Source organism: Malaclemys terrapin, chromosome 2 (assembly GCF_027887155.1).
Source record: "Malaclemys terrapin pileata isolate rMalTer1 chromosome 2, rMalTer1.hap1, whole genome shotgun sequence".
NCBI classification, from domain to species: Eukaryota; Metazoa; Chordata; order Testudines; family Emydidae; genus Malaclemys; species Malaclemys terrapin.
This window is the reverse complement of record NC_071506.1, coordinates 170,550,041-170,570,615: the sequence shown is the minus strand read 5'-3', so window position 1 is coordinate 170,570,615 and position 20,575 is coordinate 170,550,041. Positions and strand designations below refer to the sequence as shown.

The window sequence follows — 20,575 nt, the reverse complement described above, 5'->3', positions numbered from 1 at the left end:
CTGCTGAGTTTAATGACTATTTTCATCATTTGGCCCAGTGAAAGAATGGTTACTTACCTCACAGTAACTGTGGTTCTTTGAGATGTGTTGTCCACACAGATTCCATTCTTGGTGTGCAAGTACCCCATGGGCATGAGTTCGGATTCTTTGTGCTCAGATGCGCCAATAGAAAATCATTTCTATTAAGCTTAGTAAGTCAGTCTCATTGACGATATCCTGCTTCGGAGAGCAGAATATTCTGGAAACTCAGTTGAACAGCTTCTTTTGGTGGATGACATCCAGCCAGCATCCAGTCTGTCAGATGCAACAAAGCTGTATCTAGGTGTAGGATCTGACTGCTGTTCTGCAAGACTGTCAGTCAGGCCTGGCAGAATACTACGTTGAAAGGTTCACCAGAACTTAATACCAGAACTGCCTGGCTCAGCTAGGGGCTATCAATCATCCATCCTGCATCTTGCTCAGTTTCCTCATGGGGCTTGGTGGGAAAGCATACATTAGTCCCAGTGTCCAGGGGATAAGAAAGGCATCTATCAAATAGCCACTCTGCAGCAATAGGAGAGAGACAAGAAGGCCCCAAATGTCATGGATCACAGCTCATTCCATCCTGCTGTCAATTGCAGGAAGGCAGTCAGCCCTCATCCATGACAGATTTCATCTGTTCTTGGTGTTCCTTAGGGAATTAGCCTACAGGGAGTCTGTCTATAAACTGAGACAACTGGTCCTATGTTAAATAGCCATATTTGGAGAGGAGAGCCTGATAGTTAGCTCCAGATGAGAGTGGCCAACTGATGGGCATAACTTGTGACTGAAGATGTCCAATTTCTTTAGGTCCTTCTCTCCTGGTGTAGAATTAGGAGGTCCCTGTTTTGGCTTCTCCTGAACCTGGTGGTATATGTAACCAAAAATATTTAGACCCCTTTCAGATACCTGGTACCACCTGTCAGTTAATTGCATTTTTTTTTTTTTTTTGCAAGTTCCATTAGCTCCGGCATGTAGGATGTCCTAGAGTTTGTCCCATTTCTCTTGAATTACCTCCAGGAGTACATCCAAGGTCTCTGCCATGTGCTTCATGAAGTCCTGGAATACCTTGAATTCATCTAATGAGGCAGGAAAAGTGGTTTCATGTCCTCATCTGGGGAAGATGAGGAGAAAGCAGCAGTTCTTCACTTTGCAGCTGATGCTCTTCCTTCACTATACTCCTCTTGATTCTCCATTATCCGAAATGCACCCACGGCAGACTTGTTGGAGATGATCTGATTTGCCTATTTGGAGCAGCTGATCTAGCTCTAGAGAAAGTGGATGATGCAGGCTTTCTGAAATATGGCTGCACACCACAGGTTGTTCAATAGGACCATGGATGGTAAGAGTAGGGATATTGAAGTGGGAGACACATGGGGGCACCCACGGAGGAGGATTCCTATGTGCCCGAGGTCTCTTTCTTCTACCTTACATGGACTCCTCTTTAGAGTCCCCACCTGACTTCCAATGTGCTACTCAGGAAAGGGAAAATGGACAGGTTGATGATGAATCCATGCTATGCCCAACAGAAGGGTATACTTCCCCCAAAGGGGTCTGTCTCAGTATGGGGGAGGTGGGTGCCAAGGATACCTCCTCAATCTGATGTACCAGTAACTCTGAAGTTGGTGGTTTGGCTATCACCACCCTCAATCTCTCAAAGAGAGAGAGAGAGAGAGAGAGAGAGAGAGAGAGAGAGAGAGAGAGGACACTCCGGTACTAAGATCACTGATAAGTCACGTAGCATGACGTATAGTTCAGGTGCCAAGATTGTTGGTTCCACGGTAACAGGTATAGCAGAAAGCAACAGAGGGTCCTGTGGCACCTTTAAGAGTAACAGAAGTATTGGAGCATAAGCTTTCGTGGGTGAATGCCCACTTCATCAGATGCAAGTAATGGAAATTTCCAGAGGCAGGTATAAATCAGTATGGAGATAACGAGGTTAGTTCAATCAGGGAGGGTGGGGTGCTCTGCTAGCAGTTGAGGTGTGAACACCAAGGGAGGAGAAACTGCTTCAGTAGCTGGATAGCCCTTTGTTTAATCCTGATCTGATGGTGTCAAATTTGCAAATGAACTGGAGCTCAGCAGTTTCTCTTTGGAGTCTGGTCCTGAAGTTTTTTTGCTGTAAGATGGCATATTGTGGGGCCGCATGGCCCCACAATATGCCAACATTTTTATGGCTGACCTGGAACAACGCTTCCTCAGCTCTCGTCCACTCACGCCCCTTCTCTACCTACGCTACACTGATGACCTCTTCATCATCTGGACCCATGGGAAGGAGATCCTGGAAGAATTCCACCATGATTTCAACAGCTTCTCCCCCACCATCAACCTCAGCCTGGACCAATCTACCTGGGAGGTCCACTTCCTAGACACCACAGTACAAATAAGCAATGGCCAAGTTAACACCACCCTATACCGAAAACCCACCGACCGCTACGCCTACCTTCATGCCTCCAGCTTCCACCCCGGACACACCACACGATCCATCGTCTACAGCCAAGCGCTGAGGTACAACCGCATCTGCTCCAACCCCTCAGACAGAGGCCAACATCTACAAGATCTTCACCAAGCGTTCTCAAAACTACAATACCCACACAAGGAAATAAAGAAACAAATCAACAGAGCCAGACATGTACCCTGAAGCCTTCTGCTACAAGACAGGCCCATAAAAGAAACCAACAGAACTCCACTGGCCATCACCTACAGTCCTCAGCTTAATCCTTTCCAACGCATCATCAGTGATCTACAACCCATCCTGGACAACGATCCCTCACTTTCACAGACCTTGGGAGGCAGGCCAGTCCTCGCCCACAGACAACCCGCCAACCTTAAGCATATTCTCACCAGCAACCACGCACCACACCATAACAACTCTAACTCAGGAACCAACCGATGCAACAAACCTTGATGCCAACTCTGCCCACATATCTACACCAGCAACACCATCATAGGACCTAACCAGATCAGCTACATCATCACCGGCTCATTCACCTGCATATCCACCAATGTTATAAATGCCATCATGTGCCACCAATGCCCCTCTGCTAGGTACATTGGCCAAACTGGACAGTCACTAGGCAAGAGGATAAATGGACACAAGTCAGATATCAGGAATGGCAATATACAAAAACCTGTAGGAGAACACTTCAACCTCCCTGGCCACACAATAGCAGATGTAAAGGTAGCCATCACCCAGTTTTTTTGCTGTAAAACTGGAAGGAGCCTTATGAGGCTTCAGGCCCTCAGAAGAATGCTCTCAAGACAAATCATGAGTCTGATGATTTGGTGTCTCAACTTGCTGGGCACGGATGACCCAAGCCTTGGCTCATCTCCGGAGAAGTGCTCCTTTCTGTCTGAAGATACCAATGCTGATGCAATAGCAGATGAATGGGGCCTTCGATAAAACATGGCTCGGATATCAGGGTGGAATCCAGCTTCCCAAAGACATTAACAGAGAAGGAATGATTGAATGGCTGAGGCATGCCTATAGCCTTCCTCTCGGTAGTCTGAGGCAGCTTGCATCGATCTTTTGGGAAACAGTTTCAGGCAGGCTTTCCTTGCTCTGAGTGAACTTGGATAAAGAGCAACAAATAGAACATTGCTACAGAATGTATCCTTCTCCAAGGCAGAGAAGACATCAGAGTGCCTGTTGTTAACAGGCATCAAAGCTCTCCATGAGAGACAAGCCTTATATCTATTGTTTTTGCTTGTGCCATGATGCTAGCCACCTGTAACAAAGTGTAGGTGCTCTATCCTAAACATTTATCTAAGAAAAAATTTCTTTTTTTTTTTTTTTGCACCAGCGGGTGACTAACCTACTTAACCAAAATAATTAACAACGCTCAATGTGCCAGGGGTCCATCTCACTGCCAGGTGGTATGGAGGAACTGATGGCCTGCTGGGCCTGCTCTGTCCTTCGTAGCCCCAATGGGCAATTCTTTTAGCCAGTAATCATGTGCACATCAGGGGCAAGAGCACAAGGAGTGGAATCCATATGGACAATTACTCAAAGACTATATGGAATGGAAATAAACAGTGCTTTCAAGTTAACTTGCCTTCAAGTATTTTAATTCTGAAGGTCTTGAAAGTGAACGTCAATGACGACAAATCAGTGGTAACTGCCTGCAATTTTTTGTTTTAAATCATTGATTGGAGTAATGCTTCATGTTGCATTAAATGGTTTTCACATATTTGGATTTTCTTAAGGTTTTGAAGCTCTACACAACATTTCAGTGTTAACATTGAAATAGTTTACAGTGACAAATTTTGCTCCTTTGGTTGGATGAAAAAAGCTATAAAAAAAGACAAATTTAATATTTTCTTGTGGTTTTGTTCTTTGCTTACAGTGGCTTTGTAAAACTAAACTAAAAATACCCTACAAATGGGGCCTTTAAAATAAGAATTTAAAAAACAGTATTTACAGTGTGATTTTACATTGAAATGTATTACAAATTGCAATAGCACACGTTTTCAAGTTAGTTTTGTGAAGACTCAACCAGATATAAATCAATTATGTTTCTTTAAAATAAGCAGTAATTTAATTCACTGATTTATATTTCCTTAAATTTAAAGATTCCCTCATCAAAACTACAAATACAGGTGCTCCAATTTTGAAATAGGGAAAATTACTGCAAGGAATGGTAAAATACGTAGCTTCACCATTGGTCATCCTGAAAGTACTTGTAAGAACAACTTTAGGGTTTGTTGTCGGGTGGGTTGCTGGGTTGTTGTTTTTAATTAAAAAAGGGAAAAGTGAAACTTCTTGTGGCAAAGTGATCCACACAATAAAGCACGACACAAGAATGCCATCATCTGCCAACTTTAGACATAATGGTGGAAGTTTGGACAGCAGGTGGAGTGTGAGAGCACTGGTACCAATCAGGTATTGAATGTAGGCAAGGGTTATCACTAAAAAAGTCTTTAACAACTCCAAAAATCATGTTTAATGGCTGCAATAGATGAAAGCAGTAGATTCCATTTGTTTTCAATGTCAGGTGTAGCATAGCAAAATAAATGGCAGATTTCTTAAACAATCACATACCTGCTCGCTTTGCCTCAATGCAAGCAATACTCATTTCCTCTTTCAATTCTCGATTTTCATTGGCTATGGCTTCTCCTACTGTAACAAATCTTCCAACTGCTAGGTTAACCGCTTGGCCCACCCGCTGAATTGCTTGCAGCGTCTTGTCTGACCGCTTTGGTTTATCCTTATGGTTAATAAGAGTAGTTATCTATAACAAAAAGAAATTAATTGTTAGGATGGCAGGTTAGTCAACATTTTAACTTGAAAATTACTAGCAAGTTTTGAAATACACCTGGGGCTAGACCTTCAATTTTATTAGCCAACACACTATTGCACTGAGTCACATGGAGTCATTTGTTAAATATTTCTGGAAACAAATTCAAAACTGAATATTAAAAAAGCAGTTTGGTGCTCCCTCTTCGCTTCTGAACTCACACCCTCTTCTCATAAAAGATTAAAGATTGACTTATTTTTAAACTTCATATGTAGTAATGGGAGCTGGTGTACTAAAAATAAACCATTCAAAGTCACTTGACAGGCCAATAATACTTACAGTGTCCCTGTTAAAGTTGTTGTATAATTCTAGACTGATCTGCATTGTTTTGGTTTGCCAACACATTCACAAGTACTGCCATCTTTCCATTCTGTCTATTCAGAACTTGTGTATTTTAATCAACCACTATATCTCACGAATAGAAAAAAGGCCATGTCATAACTATAAAGGGAAGGGTAACAGCTGTCCTGTGTACAGTACTATAAAATCCCTCCTGGCCAGAGACTCCAAAATCCTTTTCCCTGTAAAGGGTTAAGAAGCTCAGGTAACCTGGCTGGCATCTGACCCAAAGGACCAATAAGGGGACAAGATACTTTCAAATCTTCGGGGGCGGGGGGGGGGAGGGGGGGACTTTTGTTTGTGCTCTTTGTTTGGGTTGTTCGTTCGCTCTTGGGACTGAGAGGGACCAGACATCAATCCAGGTTCTCCACATCTTTCTAAACAAGTCTCTCCTATTTCAAACTTGTAAGTAAATAGCCAGGCAAGGTGTCTTAGTTTTACTTTGTTTTCTCAACTTGTAAATGTACCTTTTACTAGAGTGTTTATCTTTGTTTGCTGTACTTTGAACCTAAGACTAGAGGGGAGTCCTCTGAGCTCTTTAAGTTTGATTACCCTGTAAAGTTATTTTCCATACTGATTTTACAGACATGATTTTTACCTTTTTCTTTAATTAAAAACCTTCTTTTTAAGAACCTGATTGATTTTTTTCCTTGTTTTAGATCCAAGGGGGTTGGATCTGTATTCACCAGGAGTTGGTGGGAGAAAGAAGGGGAATGGTTAATTTCTCCTTGTTTTAAGATCCCAGGGGGGTTGGAACTGTATTCACCAGGAGTTGGTGGGAGGAAGGAGGGGAATGGTTAATTTCTCCTTGTTTTAAGATCCAAGGGGGTTGGATCTGTATTCACCAGGGAATTGGTGAAAGGTTTCTCAAGGCTTCCCAGGGGAGGGAATCCATTGGGATGGTGGCAGCAGACCAGACCTAAGCTGATAGTTAAGCTTAGAAGTTTTCATGCAGGCCCCTTCATTTGTACCCTAAAGTTCAAAGTGGGGATATAGCCTTGACAGGCCATTTGCAGAGATGTGCATGTACTCAATCAAAATCTTGATGTTGGCAATTTGCCCAGCAAAAATATTTAAGTAATCAAGACTGGAGCTAAACTACATTTTGAGGAACTTTCCCCACCTCTCACAAGACCTGATACACATTTTTTAAAAACTACTCTTAGATCAGGCTCAATTTTGGACGCATTAGCCTTGCATCAAAATAGGTCTTATTTCACCACAGTAGTGAAAACAAAAGAAAGAGGGATTAAGAAACCTACAAACCATCTCTACTTACTGTAAAAAAAAAACGAACTGCAGAACATTGCCCAGCTATAAGAAAATACTTTTGGGTGTGTGAGGTCTGTGCAAGGGGATGCTTCCATCCTACTCCAGTCTAGCAAAAACAAATTCTTCTGGCTGTCAAACCTTCCCTCCAGTAACAGAAGGACTTATGCTCTCTCACCTTCTCCCCACTATCAACCCCTTCTTTCCCCCTCCACTTCCCCACACAACAGAACTAACTGCACTGCAGCAAACTAACTTTTGCAGGAGCATAATAAAGTAAGTGAACACGTGTTTGTATTAAATATTTATTAACAACTTCAATATTCCAGTCGAAGTCCTACATAGCTCCATTCATTTCACAGAAATTTCAGTCAGAATACTACACTGAACCTGAACAGAAGAACCTTAATGGAAAATTTTCTTTGCCTGAATAATATTCTTTCAAGATCTTTTGCCAAGTTCAGATACTTGCAGCAGATGGAGACAGTACATAAAACCTTTTTGGTGAGGTCATCACTCAATAAGCTCAGGTAACACCTCTATGAACAGTTCTATGATAAATTGCTAACTTTTAAAGTAAAAAAAAAAATAATTAATCTTAGACAAACTATATGGAGTGATGTTAGCCTAAAGAGAGTAGAGTATGAACTGACACGAATGTCCTGAAGAAAGAAAGTGATCAAACAAGGAAAATTCCCCATTTTCTTTTTGATAGTCTATGCTAATTCTGACACTTGGGACCTTCCAAAGCATATTCCAGACCCCTAACGGAGGCACCAGCAACCCACGGTGGCCTGCAGTATTCTCCCTCTGAATGCTGCATCTACTGAAGCTATACATCCACTCTAATACAGTATTTGAAAAATGTGACGTGATGCAATGGTTGCTTTACAAATTGCCAGCAGAGCTGCGTATGCACTCTTCCCATGATAAATCCAATAATTCCATAAAGACAGACTTGAATGCTTCTGACACTTCTTACAGAAATACGCCTCCATGAGAGGATGTGTTATCCAATTATACCGGGTAGACTTGCGTGCTGTTTGTTCTTTCTTAGAACCTTGATGCAGAATGAAAAGCATCTGAGCTTCTGAGACCGAGATAATTCTTAAGACTGATCACATTCAAACATTCCTTACTGTTCCTTAGGATTAGGACAAAGAGGGACAATTATATTTTGGTTCAAATGGAACAAAACAGGAAGCCTTTCGCAAAAAACACAGCAATGTCTTGAGCACTAGCATGGATAAAAATAGACTTGATTACAGAAAAATCAAATTAAGTTTTTTTTAAACGAAATATATTTTTCTTTTCAAAACTAAATCAATTTAAAATTAAATTTGAAATTATGACAACCAATGTTAAAGCCTTTTTTAAAAAAGTCAAAAAATAGAACTGGTACAAGTCACTGGCTAAACACCTGGAATAAGACTAAGTGCTAAACCAACTTTTGACAGCAGTATCCTTCTCTGCACCTGCAGATGAGGATATCTTCATTTCAGTTTATTCAACTAGTTCAATTCAATGACTAGTTCAATGTTGAAAAATCAATTAGACAAAAAAATCAGGAGAGCTTCTTTTCCTCTTTCTATGAATAAACACTAGGTGTGAGAGGAAGAGCTCTACTTGCTGTAAAATCTTGAAGGACATGACCAGAAACAATACGTTCAATTCACTAAGATAATACTTCCTTTGTTTAATAAATGAGTTTTAAATAAAAACATTTGATACACTTTCTTCTTATGTATCCAGCACCTTTAGTTTTAATTAATGAACAATATTAGAATTATGTTTTTGTGCATTTTTAATTCTAATTTCCATCCAAATGAATCACTTCCATCCCTTCAAGAAAATTACTTTAAACTTACCAGTTCACTTGGATGAACATGCTGCGAGTAATAACAGGACCTTAAGTGATAAAAGCCAGAGAGTTCTTCATAATGGCTTGAATAGTGATTTGGTGACAGCATTCAGAGCTGAGTTCAATTCTCATAGGGGGGGCAGGTGAACTGAAAACCAGCCTCAGATTCCCCACAGAACCCAGATTTAACCGGAACATGCCCCCAACGCCACATTATCTAAGTGGGCCTGTGAGGTCACAGTTACTGGTAATTGGACAATCAGTGAGCTGGCATTCATCCCTATGAGGCAGACTACCCCGAAAAAGTTCGAGAATATCAGGAAGGGTATAAACTATAGAGTGAACATCACACCAAGAACTGATACTTTCCCAAACCCTTGAATGCTGCACCAAAGTAGACTGATTCCAAGAGAACAACCTTGAAGTGACCTTATGCAAAGGCCTTTATTTCTGAAGTTTGCTCTCCAAATAGCCATGCCCTATACCTGAAATTAGATATATTGTCACAGGTGATAGGGACCTGTGTCAGGAGATCTTTTGTCACAAGAAGCCAGAACTGAAATTCCACAACCAGATTCACCAGGCTTGTACATTTTGGCTAGCTCAGAGTGATCAGAATCAAGTTCCCTGTGGACCTAGTTCTCTTCTGGAACACCTATGGAGTGCCACAATGGAAACAGGTACAGCAGGCTGAAATCCCACCTGAAGGACACAACTACTATATCCTGGGAGTCGTGCTCCTTGTCCCTACAGAAGCAACTGGATTTTGTATCATAAGAATCACTAATAAAAGCATACAGATTCTAAAATCTAAAACCAACTTTTTTTTTTTTTTTTTTTTTAAGCAGATGACAAATTGGTTAATTCAAAACAGAACCACAGACTAAAATGCAAGTTAGATATACTAGAGGTAAACTGATTTTTGTTGAAGGAAGGTGGGGTTCACATTTCGTGAACAACAATCAACTTGATATACATGACAATGGTTAACAGGGAGGAGGGAGAAGGTATTCCGTCTCAGAAGATAAACTGGACAGATGCAAATTACAACATATTCTAGAAACTTTCCACTTTAATTATCTGTGTTGTCACCCTATTTTATTGGCAAATAATAAAATAAATATAGATTTTTTTCATACATTTCATGGGGTAAAGCCAAGTGGATCATGAGCTCATCTAGTCTATCCTCTTGTATATCAAAAGCCATTCAATTTCACCTATATTGAACCCAGTGACTTTAGTTAGATTAAAGTATTTCAGTCCTCTAGAGACTAAACTGTTGCGTACCATGTGCACATGACAGGAAAGACCAGGGTGCCACCAAATGCCCAAGGTATTTGCAACAGCAGGGAATTGATACCGAGAGTGTGGCAGAGTGTACCAGGCCTTCATGGCCCCTGCTGGAGGCCCTGTTGCTCTACTACAACCAGCCTAAGGAAGCAGCAAAGTGGGAGAAAAGCAGCAAAACTGTGCCCTGCAGGCCTGCCTAGAGAGGCCTCGCTGGAGCAGCCATCTTGGAATAGGGTGATCAGGTGTCCGGTTTTGGTCCAAAAGGGATCCTGGCAGCTCCAGTCAGCACCACTGACTGGACTGTTAAATGTCCGGTTCGTGTGGGGATGACAGGCTCCCTGCTAGCCACCGCACCGCAAGCCACGTGGCTCCTGGGTCACGAAGCAGCCGGTGTGTCCAGCTCCTATCCTTAGGGCTGCCAGGGGAGCGGTCCGCGTGCTGCCCCGCCCCCCACCCTCAGGTGCAGCTCCCACTGGCTAGGTCAGGGGAGGGGAGGAACTAGCACCACTTGAGCCCTCAGCAGGCGGCTGTTGAGAGGGGTCACATGGCACACGCCTCTCCCACTGTTGCCCGGCCGGCCCTCTTCTCCTCACGTGGCTGGGCTCGAGCTGCAGCACATGCCCTGCAGCAAACCATGGTCTATTGCCCCATTGCCAGAACCCAGGAGTTGGAGGTATGTGTATCCCCGTCTCAGAGTGCTGGGAATGGGGCTGCACCCCCATACCCTCACTGCATTCCTTCCTGTCCCACCTCACTGTCATTGCATCCCTTCGTCCCAACCCCCTGCACCCTCATCCCAGTCACTGCATCTCCCCCCCATCCCAACCCCCTACACTCCCATCCCAGTCATTCCATCCCTCCCCATCCTAGCCCCCCGCACTCCCATCCCCGTCATTGCATCCCTCCCAGTCCCAACCCCCCACACCCCCATCTCAGTCACTGCATCTCCCCAGTCCCAACCCCCCACACTCCCATCCCCCGTCATTGCATCCCTCTCCATCCCAGCCCCCCACATTCCCATCCCGTCATTGCATCCCTCCCCGTCCCAGCCCCCCGCACCCCCATCCCTGCATCCCTCCCGATCCCAACCCCCTCCACATTGCATCCCTCCCCGTTCCAGCCCCCCGCACCCCCCATCCCTGCATCCCTCCCCATCCCAACCCCCCCACATACACACCCCATTCACCTCCATACACTGCTGCACTCCCATTATATCCCTATACACCTCTGTGGCTCCCACAGCCTCATGCATCTGCAGCCTTCTGCTTCCCCATCCACCCCACATACCCCCCCACACCTCCTCCTCTCTCCTTCACTACTCCCTCTCGCCCCCACCCTGCTCTTGTCCTTAGCCTCTTTCCCTCCCCATCCTCTCTCCTTCCCCTTCCCCCATTTATCCCCTCCAGCCCACCCTCCTCCCTTCCTGGCTGGGTGATTTAGGCAGCCCCTGGAAAAGTGTCTGAAAAAGTGTCTCTGTGTAGGCAACTGTGTGCATGCATGCACTGTATGTGTGTAAGAGTGTGTGTAGGGAGGTGCACGTATTCCCACATGTGTGTATACCTGTGTGAATAAAATTTGCAGCCTAATTCTGACTTATTTCTTTTGCTGGCTTGCGCACAAAAAAATTGATGACATAAAATATAGGTGTATTCATTTCATAACAAGTTTTTAAAAGAGAAAGGAACTCCAAAAGAAATGCATTCTTTCTTAAAAAGTGAATGTTGTTGACTAGTAATTGCAGAAGAGCCAATGTATTATACATTTCTCCCCACCTTTGTCTAGCTACATTATAAACTCTTTGTGGCAGACTCTCTCTTTCTATGTTTATGTCCAGCACCTACCACCCTGGAGCCCTGATCTTAGTTGGGGTCTCTAGGCACTAAACAACAACTGAAATAATAAAAAATGTGTAAGTATATGTGTATCTGCATGCTAGATGTGTACACATGAATACACGTGTGTTTCTGCATGCAGGTGTGGGAGTTAGTTTCTACAGATTTATTTATATATGTATTTGGACAGTTATGCATTTCTGTGGTTGTGCTCTCTGGACTTGTATTTGGGCTTCAGGAGTGGGCCATTAATGGACCCATTTGCAGCTGTGATAATATGTGGTCCTAATTCCACACATAAAATTACAATAACTTAAGTGAACAAAAAACATGGAGCTGGTTACGAAAAATGGGAGGAGGGGAAGGAAAGAATCATGAAAACCTTTATAAAATTTCATTTTTTTAAAAAATTACCCTTTTTGACTATTTTGCTGCCAGCTCTAGGGTCCTTTAATAACTAAAATGTGAACTTAGCATAATACATCTGTCAAAACAATAAATATGCCTGTTTGGGCCTTGCAGTGAAAAGGAGCACATGAGCGAGGGTGGGAGAGAGCAAGCAACGGAGAGAGGAGGGAGCGGAGGCAGAGCAAGGTTTTTCGGTTTTCTGGAATTAGAAAGGTGGCAACCCTATCTTGGAAGCTAGAGAGACCTCGTGCTTCAAGGGCTAGAAGAACTAGCAACAGCCCATAAGAGTCCAGCAGGCTCAGATAAAAGGCACTGCAGGGTCTTAGCAGGTCAGTTCCTGTCTGGGATCAGAGAAGAGAAGAAGGGTACTCCATCCTGTCCAAACAAGCCAGATAAGTAGCTAGAGTTTAAGGCTGGCAGAACTCACACTGGGATTGCAGAGGGAGAAGAACCAGGGGACACTGGCCCTGGGATGGGGCTAGTGATAAAAGAGCCTAGTAGGAAGAGGCCCAGGGAAATAGCAGCAGAGAACTGAAGCAAGCAGTACGTGGCTGCTATGTATAGGGTCCCTGGGTGGGATCAGGTTCCTGTACTGGTCCCAGGTAAAGTGGCATAAATCCCAAGAGGGGTACTGCATGTTTGGGAGCCTGAAAAAAAGGGCTGAATTTATAGGGTCCAGAGCCAAGGCAGAAGACCCTAGCGAAGGCAAAGACACAATTTTATTTGCTAGACTCTTTCCTACCCCCAGAAGGGGTTCATTTGGACTTTAAGACTTGGCCGGAGGACTAAGTCACTGAACACCTGGCAGTCTACAGGGGGCACCAGGGGAAAGAAATGGACTGCAGTACCACACCCAGCTGCTAGGAAGGGCTCAAGAGATGAGCACCACATTACAGTGGGATATGGCCAGATGATCCTAGCAGGCAAGCCACACCCTAGGCTGCAAAAGAAGTTTAAAAACACAAGGTCCCTGCCAATCTGACCTGAGGAGGAAATTCTTTCAAGACCCCAAATCTGGGAACCAGTATGTAAGCAAGACATGCCACCCACCTATCTGAGAAAGAGGATTCACTACACCACCCCAGAGGTGTAGTGGTCCACCCTGTCCAGTGGTCCATCTCTGATGCTTCAGAGGAAGGGGAAAAGATACCTCAGAATGTATCTGGCCAATTGCGCGTCCTGGGGGGGTGAGGGAGGGAGGGGGGAGAAAGGAGAGAGAGATGATCCTTACTAACCCTTCAGCCTACAAGCGACCAGCTGAAGCCCTGGAGCATGAGATTTGATTATAGTCAATGTCTTAATACAGAGCTGAAAGTGTCTGAGATAAACTGAACTCAAAACTATGCTGAAAACTTTTCTCTATTAAATTGCAGGACTTATGAGTCATCTGCATACCCTAAAGCACAGGCCAGCATATATTTACTTAGATAACTAAATATGTTTTGGCACTATTTTCCAACATATGTCTATTTTGAGAAGCAAATAGTCGTATATAAAGATGTGAGAGATGACATTACTGACTTCTCCTAGATACAGTACAAATTGGATTTATACGCTTGGCTTTAACTTTGTATCCCAAGGCATTTCACATATGAATACAAACATAACTATATTCAGTATAACCCTGAATAGGATACGGAATTAATTACAAGTCTCAGAATAAAAGGAATCCCACATTTCACTCCAAATAATTATATATTAACATTATTCTATCTCCACTAATAACTTAAATGCTACTACAAATGCATGCAGACGGGGGGGGGGGAGAGAGGAGGAGAAGAGGAAGAAGTCACAGTTGTGTTTTTCAAACTATTTGAAAAACACTTTTATTGGGGTTGGCAGCAATGTTGTTCACAATAGTATGGGATACAATTTCAATTTTGTTACCACTATTGGGTTTCTTATTCAGTGTTGATGGATCTCCATGTACGCTGTGAAGAGAACGAGAGTCTATAAAGACTGGTTTCCTAGTTGTGGAAGTGTGTCGTCAACACTCTAGAAGTTAGCCATGGAATATGAGTCAGGGGAAAATGTTCATCTGCAATCGTGTGTGAAAGGTAAGAAGCATTTTAAATACAAAAATTTGTAATATGGGATTACAATAAGTAGTTTATTACTTGTAAGAGATGCTCTGTCATGAGGACAGGCTCTTTGGTATGAAGGAAAAAAAAGGAAGGAATGTCTCTAAAACAGAGTTAAATCCCTCCTAGCTCATTCCAACTGTAAAATGCTTAACAGCACTCAAGGTGGGAAGGAGATATTTTTTTCTACAATGCAGAGGAGTAACATCTCCCCAGCTGTTGGGGATTAAAGTAATGGGATAGGAATACACAATCCTAATTTGTTTGAAGGCAGGCTGGGGTAGTTACTATGATGGGTCTAATTTACTGAAGTTGGAAGGATGTTTGGTGAAGTTTGTTTGGTGGGGGGGGAGGGGCTGTATGTGTTGAAGGGAAATAACAAAAAACCACAGCAGTTGTCAATGTTAAGACATCTCAAGGTCAGTTAAACTGAACCACAAATCAAAATACAGAATAAACAAAAAAAATACTAAAGTTGGAAATATTTTATGTTGGTGTAATGTATATAATTAAATACATGTTAGCATCAGATACAGTGAATTCTGTTGTGGTATAAAAACTAGAAGAACTGTTTGCAAGAATACTGGGTACCACTGAATCCTGGATTGGTTATGAAAATCATGACAGAAAAAGGACAGAGCTGGAGAAGGCTGACATTGAAATATTACTAAGCAGTAAAAGTATAATTTCCAGAGTAAATAATGAATAGAATCACAATTATACCATATGTAGAATAGCATCATTAGAAGAAGAAAAGTTCTGCAGGAACAGATTAAATCTGCTCCCAATATCCTGTTACTTCAGAAAGCACAGCTGTGTGATGGGAAAGAACAAATGATCGAGGAAAGTATTTTAGTCAAGCATCTTTTTCCCTTCTTGAAACCTTGAAGTCAGATACATTCCCTTTTGTTTTAGAGAAACATAAAATTGAAGGCAGAATCCATTTAGGAGAAAGTAACCCTAAGGTAAGTGCCATCCTCCAAATCAAGGTCAAATAAAATTTTTAAGTTTTCAAGAACTGGAGACTTTTAATTAAAGAAATTCTAATTAAGTAGGGTAAGGGATTTTTACTGTGTACTAAACTCAAGACTTATGGAGACATCAGTTAGAGGTGCTAATAAAAAGTGAAATGTAACGAACACACACAACTAAATTATAACCAAGTGACAGAGGATACTTATATAGCTAATATTACATGGCAAGACTGTCAATAGAAACCCACCTGAGACACTGGGTAGGGTCTTATCTGCTTAACAATAAGTCTTACATTTTTCTATGGCTCTGATAACCACTGATCCTCCCTTTCTAGGGACAGCTGAGTGGTTGTGGAAGCCCAGTTTCTTCACTTTCAATGAAGTGGTCACCCTCCTTAGAAATGCCAATAAAAGCCCACCCATGCACAACATGAGTAATCTTCGCTGATCACTCACCTGCAGAACTAACTGCTTCAAAGTTCTCTTCCACTGAGATCTGCACTGCTTGGGGAGGAGGGAAGAGGAGTAAGGAAGGAAGGGAAGTGAAATACATTTGCCAAAGCTCCCCTAAAGTTTGTGGGCTTCTCTAGAAGGTCAAAGCAGGGCTACCTAGGTAAGCTCCTAATATGACCATAGAAATAACTGACTGGTCAAAGTTCTTGTGCCTGAACAAAAGAAATGAGCTTCCTCTGTGGTTCTATGTAGTCAAAGTCAATTCAACAATTGTTTCCAGTGGATTTGTTGTGACTTTTCTGATATACAGCACAGATTTGAGGGGAGACAATCTTATTGATAATCTCGGAGAAGAATACTGTTTATGGAGAAGCAGTATTCTTGGAAGAAGGTGATCGCTGTACACTAAGTATCTTTGTTCACCTTCATTAGTGGGGACACTTTGATGAAGATGTTGTTCAGAAAAAGTGTGAATGCCGTTTCTCTCAAGGCTACAAGTGATCGTTGTGAACAAGTGTGCAATACACAAAAGGCCAAATGGAAGGGTATGATCCATAAAGGAAACCCTCAGCTTTCTCTACAAGAATATGAATGTGCCCTTTCTGATTTGTCAAGAGAAGAAATCCCTGGGGATTAAAAGAAACTATCAGTTTTGAATTTGACATATCTAGAGTACACGCCCTGAGGCTAAGTATTGCCTTAGTACTACCAGATTTTTTTTTTCTGCTGACGAAAGAAAATAGGCTTGAATATTCCCCTGAAAAATCTCACTGAGATAAGTAATGAATTCTTCTACAACCCTCTATTTAAGGGAGCTTGGGTGAAGCAGATCCTCAGGTGGTGTTTGAGTTCTGTTGAGAAGCCCTCTTGCACTATTCCCATGAGACACCTGTCTGAGGCTCTGGAGAGCCAACAGTCTGAGAATAAGGGGAGTCTGCCTCCTTTCCGTGGATTTTGCCAGGAATTAGGTGTCATGTGACTTGTTGCTTATGAGCAGCCGTGGAAGAATGCTCTTTTCTGACTTTCTTTGGTCAAGTTGTCTAATAGTATCTTGATGCTTTATAGCCACAAAAAGATGTTCAGTCTGTCATACGGCCCATAATCTTCTCATTCACATGAGGGTCTTAGCACTTATATTTTAATTCTTCTTTGTAAGAAGTGCAAGAGACCCCATTGAGCATGGACAGCATTAAGTGATCATTACATGACCTGGTTTTAGAAAATATTTATAGCTATCACATATCATGACATACATATAGCTTATTGTGTCAAATTTTTATTCAATGAATTCTCTAAGTTTTTTTATTCCTGCTACAGCAAAATGTTCAAGATATTTTCTACAGGGAATAAGGACTCATTTTAGTTCCACAGTACATCTGGAGCACTAGTTCTTATACTGGTTTGCATTTCCCCCCCTTCTACATCAAGTTGCTTACAAAGGGCATTTTCATTAAAAATTTCAAGGAATACAAATCCTGCAAATAAGTTTGCACTATAAAATCAACTGTTCTGTCACATTAGATGACACTTGCAGAGGACTTAATATGTGGGCTTTTGAGACAAGCTTCTCAGTAACTAAAGAGAGACTAGCTCATTCATTTAGAAACAAAACAAATTTCAAATACTGCACTCTTTAAATAATATCTCTCTAAATGTCAGATAGTACCTAGGACCAACATTTACTCATCTTTCCTAATGAGGACTCCTTTAGCCAGAAAGCACACAATGTTTGACATTCAAGTCTATAAAAACCTTTTACTGCATACACTGTAGCAAGAATATGATATCCAATATCATTTATCTGAAGGTCCATAAAAATAACACTACTTATCTGTACATTTAACACAAGCAATGATCAGAAGTTTACATAATACAGTAGGCTATGGTTAACTGCATTTTCACACCCTGAAGCTGAATTAGTCCTGTAAAAAACAAAAAACACATTATGCCCTCACCCTCTGAATGGTCAGAGCTGTGGATGGCAGGGCAGAGGATACGAGTGTGCTACAATAGAAAGTGCTACTTGCAAGTGACACTGGTCCAAATTGCACCATCAACACATTCCAAGAATGGGAATGTGCAGAGGTCAATCAAGAATAATTCCCTATTGCACATATGCGCATGTCCAGATAATTAAATATGTTTGTTGCTAAACAACTCATTCCTTGCAACCTATGGTGCATAAAGATCGTAGGTCAAGCAAGTGACCACACACTAGGAATCTAATTGTCCCAGAGAGCAACTATCTGTAAGAAAACATCCTAAATTCCCCTTGACTTCATCAATCCTGATCCTGACAAACAAGTGACAATACAAATATACCTAACCCTCAGGCTAGGGCTATGACCAACCACCTGTTAACCACCTCTCCAAATCCAAAGAATCTCTCTCTCTAGCCCAACCCAATGACCACTTTCATAGACTCATGCTGATGAAAGATTGGTAGTTAAAAATAAAATTGTATGGGGTCTGATCTCAAGCAAAGAATGTATTTTTAAAATTCTCCAATGTGACATCTATTCAATACTGAAGTATTATGCAAATCTTTGCTTACAAAGGAGCATCCTGAGAGAAACCATGCACTGTGTTGTATTTACTCTATTTCAAACATTTGCAAACTTTGGGCAATACTTACCTTTGTGAAGCAGCTGCGGATCCACAGAAGAGTACTAACATATATGACAAACTCACATCCCCCCGTTCTTTAACCAAGATCTTTCATTAGGAGGATTTACTGTTTCACTTACTACATGCATTCAGTTTTTACACTGCTACAAAACAGAAGTTATATTGTATTCATTCTGCGTTATTGTCAAGGCTGAATCCCCGCTCTGACACTTTCAAGTGCAGAACGTGGGGGCCCGCAAGGATTCTAAAAATTAATACTTGCCACTCTCAAGGCTTGTATTAAACTCCCAAGGTTACAGATTTTCTCTGACCTTGGTTTGGGAAATGCTGCCACCACCCAAATGCAAAAACAAAAACAAAAAAACCCTTGGACTCAGGAAGGAGCACTTGGGAATTCCTCCCTGTGGGGTACTCTCAACCCTTTCACCCTCTTCCGGGGAAAAGCTGAGAAAGAAAACAAAGGAAATTAGCTGTTGCCACCAGCTAATCAAACAGCATATGCACCAAAAATCCAATCCTGTTCTTAAAAAAGGTAAATTTTATTAACAACAAAAAGGAAGAAGATACATCTGGAACGTAGGCTTTTGCTAGATTTTAAAAGATTTGCTGCAATTCCAAAAAATTAAGCACCCAAAATAACTTCCATTGGGGGGGTTCAGCTTAAAGGTTACAAGCAAACAAAAGCATCTGGGGTTAGCACAGAGGAGATCCACAAGCCAAAATAAAGAAATAAACCTGATTGCGTCTATTTAAACATTTCCTGTCCAATAATTTCTTCTAGGTATGGAAGATGAATTTTTATACCTGGTTCAAGCCTTACACAGCATTCCTGCTTATAGCATTGCTGCTCAGTGTCTCCTTCTCCAGAGAAGGACAGACAAAGGGGAAGTTTTTTCCCCATTTTAAAAAGTTCTAGCTTCCCTTTGGCTCTTTTCGTCAGGTGCCCACTCCTTTTCCTTTACCTGGGGAACTTTGTTAACCCTTTACAGGTAAAGCAAGCAGAGAACAGCCACCAAGAGGGACTTTATAGCTAACTGGCTGTCCTTAAAAGGGAGCTACCCCCCTTCATTTATCACAGCTATACAAAGAAAAGTCTAATAATCCTTTGAGAGAAAACTGACCATAAAATTATTTTGATCACTAAATACAGCTTGGTCTTTGGCATGAAAAAAACAGACCAAAATTTGCTCCCTATAACCAGCTGCTGAAATCCTCAAAGAATTTATATTAACAAAAGTTAAATGTTAATTAGCTGCGTATTTGATCATTTATTCTACATTCAAAAACAAGAAAGTGCTGTTTATTCTCATTATAGTTTATAGAGGTGGAACAGATCTACAGCTAAAGATTTGAGGCCAGATTCTGCCATCCTTATTATCACTGAGTACTACCTTAACCTGAAAGTTGCCCCATTAAATCAACAGGACTATTTGGAGAGTAAGGTATTTCTCAGACAATGAATAAGGCTGTAGGTTTGTCAGTGAGAAATGTCATTGAGACTGTCATTTTCCTGTTTGTTCATGACTTGTCTGTGTCTATGTCGTCTTTGTGTCCATGATTTTAATAAACTCACCCCAGCAGCGACACTTGTCCTAGGGGGCTGGGCCCAGCTACTGACTCTGAGAATTGCAACATAGGGCATGGGGGTTGCAGTGCTGCTCAGGTTTGGCCTATCCAGCCCTCATTGGGGCAGCCAGCCCAAACCTGGGCAACACTCAGGCCGGTGCAACCACTAGGCGAACTAGGCGGTAGCCTAGGGCGCCAAGTGGCTGGGGGCGCCAAAAAGTGGAGGCACTGGAGAGCCAGAGCGTCGGCTTGCAAGGGCGGCGAGCCCTGGCTCCCCCCTCACCGCATTCAGGTTCTGCGGCAGCCCAGCAGTGTGTTTTGCCTCCACGTGGAGCCAGCGTCTGACCGGCATGGGCATAGTAAGGGGAGTCCTGGGGGGCAGTCAGGGAGCAGGGGGGAGGGTTGGATGGGTCAGGAGTTCTGGGGGTCCTGTCAGGGGGCGGAGAGTGGTTGGATGGGGCGTGGGAGTCCCGGGGGTCTCCTCTGGGGGCAGGGGTGTGGATAAGGATTGGGGCAGTCAGGGGACAAGGAACAGGGAGGCTTAGGTAGGGGGTGGGGT

General features: G+C 42.5%; 1 protein-coding gene across 2 annotated transcripts in view; it reads right to left on the bottom strand.

Annotated features, from left to right (window-relative positions):
* The window catches only part of CTNNAL1 (catenin alpha like 1), a 138,171-nt gene that overhangs the window by 101,047 nt on the left and 16,549 nt on the right, over window positions 1–20,575 (bottom strand). For both annotated transcript variants that reach the window (XM_054018540.1, XM_054018541.1), the window contains exon 2: window positions 5,060–5,249. In XM_054018540.1, the coding sequence (XP_053874515.1) occupies window positions 5,060–5,249 (190 nt within the window). The remainder of the gene's footprint in view (window positions 1–5,059; window positions 5,250–20,575) is intronic.